A 5,743-nucleotide genomic window follows, 5' to 3' on the forward strand; every position below is an offset into this window, starting at 1 on the left:
TTTGAGTTCTGTGGCAGCACTTAAAAAAAAAAAAGTATAATCCCCACATAGGTGACTGTAAGCCAGTTTACGCTCAGATTTAACACTGGTTTCTAATTTGTAGCGTTTAGGGGCCAAAGAGTTTGTTGACGCCAGCCATGGCATTTGTCACCCTCACTTCTGTTACCAGCCGTAGGGTGAGCAAAACTATTTTAATTAAAAAGTTTATCTGCAGACATATTTCACCGTTTGTGTGTGACAAATGGTGCCACTTGCAGTGTGGGTTTTATAGCGCCCTGTCTCTGAACAAAAGCCTTTTCTCTGGAAGTTGGCATATTTTTATGTGAAAATGCACATAGAAAACCTAGCAGGGACTCCTTTTACAGATCCACTTGCTGTTTCTTTTAAAAGAGAGAGAGTTGCATTTTTACCCACCATTTCTTGTCTTTTCTTAATTAAGGGCTTCATCTGCATTAGGTTTCTAATGCAGGCCAGTTGTGAATGGAAGCATCTGTAGGTCTTTCACCTTATCGGTGGGATGGCCATTTATAAATGGCCAAAGAAGAGAAAATGCATCACTGAAAAAAAGAGGACAAAAGAGGGCAGTGATTTTCATGAATGTTGCATGTGCTAATTTATATGTATCGATGCAAATTTAGAAATAATTATTATGCAAATAGAAATACAGTACATCTCACCATCCTGTGGAAGAGTGTGACCAGGTGACCTGTATGCCTTCCTGTTCAACCTGCTGTGTAGGTGCTGTTGATGGGCAACAGTTCTTATGGTTCTTTATCTTCAAACTGGAATGGGACAGGACAGCCCTTTGAATACAGGATGCCTTCAAACAGAGGATGGCCTTCTGGCAGTCACTCGAGTAGAGGACTGTCCTCTGTAGAAGAGGGCACATGGCCAACTACAGGCTGTGGCATGAGGATGGCACTAAGTGTGAGAAGGTCTCTGGTAAAGCGCTCATGAAGGCCGGTGGCTCCGATGTCACTGGGGTGGTGAATCCGCTCCCGGTTTCTGTCAGAACTCTAAAGGAGCTATCCAAGGTGTGAAGCACTTGGATAGCTCCTTTAGAGTTCCGACTGGTTCTGGCTGAAACCTGGAGCGGATTCACTGCCCCACTGACATCGGAGCCACCGGCCTCCACTACTCCTCGGTGAGCCACTTCTGACACCGGCTGGGCCTCCCCTTCTGGCTGGCGGCACCTCTCCCGCCCCAAGTCAGCTTAGTGGCAGTGGGGATGAGCAGTGGTAGCAGCGACCAGTAGCAAGAGCACCATAACGGCCTCTTTGGTGGCTTTGTCCTTCCCACAATGCCGTGACATAGCGTTGGGGCATTGTGGGAATGCCAAAATGGTGGCTTCTCGATTGCCCGCCTTTGCCACTTGGCAAGTCTGTGGAGGGAATATGGACAGAGAGGCAATCTTTCAGGCCCAAAGTAGGCATGATGGGAGACTGGTATATTTAAACTGAGTCTGCCCACCACTTCCAGGGGCCTTTCTCCCAGTTGGACTAGCATCAGAGCCCAGCTGAGGGAAAAGTGATAGTGGAGGGGTTTGGGAGAAAACTGGGGATGTTAAGTGGGAGTGGAAGGAGAATTCTGGACACAAACACACCACCTGGACACACCCTTCACTCTTAAAATCAAGCTTCTCAAACCCTTGCTCTGGAAGTGATTTGGGTAGACCTGAAGTTAAAGGTACAGGTCTGCTGAAATCACATGTAGTTCAGCAGGGCCAGATCAAGGCCAAGGTGGGCCCAGGGGCTAGCTGTCTGTAGCAGGCCCTCTACTCTGCCCCCAAAACTGTCCTCATACACGATGTTTGTGCATGCACACACACAGAGTCAAAGGAAGCTATTTTATGTACAACAATAATGCAAAACACACACAGACACACCACAAAAATTACAAAACACCATTATTTATTACATATTTTAGTAGAAAGCATCTTCCATGCTTTCTTGGAAGCAAAAGTCTCATATCTTGTCCATGGTAGAGAACTCCAATAAAAAACAAGCTTCCTCTTTTACAATATACAGGCAGTCACACACATAGAAACTCTCTCTAGGAGCTAAGTCAAGAAGTACTCCCTAACTGTGAGTATGGTCATTCAGGGAGAATGGGATCCCGTTCCACACAAGCCTAATTGCCTTATCCCGATCATATGATCCTTCAGCCACAATGGCTTCTAACTTGCTTGCATTAAGGCCAGAACATCTTTTAGCAGCCAAACTGGTGCCTTCTACATGTGTTGGACTATAGCCCCTGTCATCCTCAGTCAGCATGGGACCAAGACAGCTACTCCCAAAATAAAGTAAATAAAAAAATAAGAGTTGGGCATCTGCAGGATACTGATGACACCTCACTCCAAACATCTAGATGATCTTTGAAAGATCAGTATTTTAGGTACATAACACACTAGAAACAATATGTCTTGAGTTTTATTAATTTATCCTCAGCATGTTAGAATTATTTTATTATCAAGGCCTTCGTTTAAGTCTTGTACAGAATTCTAAACTACTATAAGAAACGTTGTTTAAAAAACATTTTTAGAAACATAAAAAATGAAAAATATTCAGAGTACAGTTACCGTTCCTTGCAGTGCAGCACAAAACATTTAAAAGAGTGACTGCTCAAAGGCAGGGGATCACACACAATGGTATGGATTCTGAATGCAAAAGCAATGAAAGTAAGGGTTAAGGAGATGACAGGAAATCTCTGATTGGATCTTCCGTCAGTTTTTATAAGTGCAAAGACAGCCGTTGGATCCGGGGTGTGACACAGGAGGTGGAGGGTTTCCTACACACAGTTTTTCGATCCAAATTGTCCCTTCCTGGAACTGCTGGACAAACTGTGCAAGTACCAATATCTTGATACTGCAGCTGCGTTCACCCTTAAAAACCACAGCATGGGAAACCTGATCATGCCCTGACATAGGCTGCTTTCACACTGGCTGTTTTCTCTGGAATTCACATCTTTCATTCACTTATTTATTCCAGAGGCTCCAGATAATGTTGGTCCCAAACTGCTGCTTTCCACAGTTTTATGTGTTGCCCTCCTATCTTTTTAAAGATCGGATTTGTGGCGATTCTTCTGATAAGATGGACTAAACATGTGCATTACGTTAAAAAGCAAAGCCTACACTCCCACCTTCATAGGTGTCCCATTTTCCCCCTACGTTGGCTAAGACTGGGAGGGGGGCATTAAATTCTAATATATAAACAGCACCCTTTTCCCATTCTAGTCAACTGGAGTTCTCATTAAGATTCAAGCCATGTTTTGTTTCGGAGGTGAGCCTAGCTGTGCAACATAATCTTCAAATTTTGTCAGAATCACTGATGCATCTTCAGACTTTATGCCTTGAAAATCCAGTTTATTATTCTGGGCTTGCAGTGATGCTTAGCGTCTTTGATTCTAGAGCAGCTGACATGTCAGTTTCGTTTCTCAGCCTCTGTATTTCCATCCTTAAATCCAGCAGAGTTTTGGCAAGCTTGCGGTTCTGGGACTTCATCTCCAGCTATAAAGAAACGAAAGATGAACATTGTTTTTAGCAGACAGTCACTATCCAGAAGGGCTCAATCAGTACAAGTGATCAGCCCTGGCATATTTTCAGTGTCACACCTCTGTCCTGGAATACAGATAGTAAGAACAGAGAAAAATGACCCTGAGTGTATTTCCCTCGTCACTGAATAAGACAAGCCCAATGCAGATGTTCAGAGTTTGCACAGTACAAATGTGTGTGGGGTGGAGTTCAGTTCACTGCCTGCATGGATCCTGCACATGTACAAGGGTATGCTCTGCCTGAGTGGGAACCCTAGTTTTCCAGGGCTCCTGATTCCAAGAAGAGGGCTACGGAGGCACTGTTGTACATACGTGTAAAGCGCCACGCAGACATTCAAGCCAATGCGCACAGGGCAGGGGTGTTAAACCCCTTTCAGCCCAAGGGTCGAATTCAATTTCAGAGAAGCTCGGTGGGGGGGAGGGGGGGCACATTTCTGTGGTGGGAAGGCCTGAAGGCGAAAGGGGCGGGTCTGGGAAACGCCTAGAACACCCGCATAACTTCGCTTCGAACTCTCCTTCCAGTAACTAAGCCTTGCGGGAGGCCTTTCAAGACCGCACGAAAGCGGAGAGTCATGAAACGATTGGTGGTTGGGGGCGGGGGGCGGGGCCAGAGGAAGGCGCCGGCTGTCTGGGGAGCCCCGGCGGGCTGGGCCGGCCCCCAGTGGGCCGGAGGCTCGGTGCCCCCGGCGGATAGCGCAGGCCGGCCCCTGCAGTGCCGCGCTCTCCCCGCCGCACCCGGGCCTGGGGAAGGGCGCCCAGAGCAGAGCGCGGCAGTGGCGGCTGGCGGCGCCAACGCCCGCGGGGCCGCCCGCCGCGACGCTCGAGGAGCTCTCCGCGGTGCTGAACCGCCTCCGCAGGCGGGCGCCGCGCCTTGGCGCGCTCCTGCGGACTCCGCCCGGTCCGGGCTGAGGCCCGGGATGGGCTCGCGCCCCGCCGAGCCGCCTCCCCCGCGCCGGCCCGCCGCTCACCAGTTCCGCCCGGAGCCCCGCGAGGGCCCCCTCCACGCGCGCCCGGCGCAGCTCCTCCTGGGCGGCGGCCGCTCTGGCCCGCCGGGGCGGCGAGGCCCGCTCTCCCCGGAAGGCTCGGAGCAGCCTGTGCTTGATGTCCTCCAGCAGCAGGCTGGCGAACGCGTCCTCGCAGGGGCCCGTCTCCGCGCCCCTCCGCGCCTCCATCGGCCTGTCCTGGGGCCAGGCCCGGCGGGGAGCGGGCTGGAGAGGCGGCAGAGGCCCGGGAGGAGAGCTCCGCCAGCCGGCCCGCCGGCGCCCTCCTCTTCACCATGCCTTTTGTTCCCTAGCCCTGGGCCGCCGTTCTCCACCCCTCGCCCGTCCGCCCTTCCCCTCCATAGCTTTCCAAAGGAAGTGGGAGTGAAGAGGGAGGGAGCGACTTTTCTCAATGTGGGAATCCACACGCCCCCCCCATCCCCCATCGCCGCTGCTGTGCTCGAGGGAAAGGCACAGCCTAGGACATCTGATACCTGGGGGAAATGATACCACTTACTATTATGATTTTTTCCCCTTCATCTTTTTTATTGTGACTTTCACAAAAGAAATCGTGTGCACGTCCTCCTAAAGTATTTCCTGGAATTTAGCATATGGTCAGTGCAAAGGGATGTTCTGAGCCCTTTTGGCAGCCGAAAGACTGGTATGACAGAATTGGAAGGATCAGTGTTCACCTCCTATAATGCAGTGGACTGGGGACCTGAGAACACTATCAATATTTGAACGGGTGGTATATAGACGCCACTGGCGAATAGATAAATATATGGATATTTGGTCTGCTTTTCTTGAAGCTTATGCATAATCTCCTGTTTTTTGTTCGTTTGTTTTCAGAATGTTGTATTTAATATTGATATTTCTAGGCATGTAATTTCTTGTCTTTTTCACAATTTGTTTTGTTTTGTTCCGTTAAAATCACAGTAAAAAAGGTTATTTTTTAAAAAAATTCTTATCATTCTAATTTCTATCCTACTTTTCTCCTGACAGCTATTCAAGGCTCTCCCAGCGGTTCACTAGGCCGTAATCTTAACAGCAATATATAATCTGAAATCCATTCGAAGACAACAAGAGAATTCCACACAGCAGTAAGAACGGTACCAGGCTTCATATCTAAAAGTAATTCTCAGCACTCAGCAGCCTGATTCTTGAAGGCCTCAGGAAAGGGGACGTTCCTGACTGGCTTCTTAGAATTGGAACCT

The 5,743-nt window shown here is 49.1% G+C and overlaps 1 protein-coding gene across 1 annotated transcript; it reads right to left on the reverse strand.

Moving 5' to 3' along the window:
* Positions 1–1,889: 1,889 nt before the first annotated feature.
* Positions 1,890–4,862, reverse strand: AARD (alanine and arginine rich domain containing protein). The gene is made up of 2 exons (XM_084847983.1): positions 4,518–4,862; positions 1,890–3,505 (listed from the first exon to the last, which is right to left on the reverse strand). The coding sequence occupies exons 1-2, from the start codon at positions 4,719–4,721 to the stop codon at positions 3,365–3,367; spliced, it is 345 nt and encodes a 114-aa protein (XP_084704109.1). The 5' UTR covers positions 4,722–4,862; the 3' UTR covers positions 1,890–3,364.
* Between the last annotated feature and the right edge of the window lie 881 nt (positions 4,863–5,743).

The sequence above is a fragment of the Heloderma suspectum genome, chromosome 4, assembly GCF_057233095.1.
Source record: "Heloderma suspectum isolate Gila_16-S chromosome 4, 16-S_ref, whole genome shotgun sequence".
Taxonomy (NCBI): domain Eukaryota; kingdom Metazoa; phylum Chordata; class Lepidosauria; order Squamata; family Helodermatidae; genus Heloderma; species Heloderma suspectum.

Coding starts and splice junctions, on each gene's coding strand:
- AARD (XM_084847983.1), bottom strand. CDS start 4,721: ATGGAGGCGCGGAGGGGCGCGGAGACGGGCCCCTGCGAGGACGCGTTC. Junction 3,506..4,517: donor CGGGGCTCCGGGCGGAACTG/GTGAGCGGCGGG, acceptor GTTTCTTTATAG/CTGGAGATGAAGTCCCAGAA.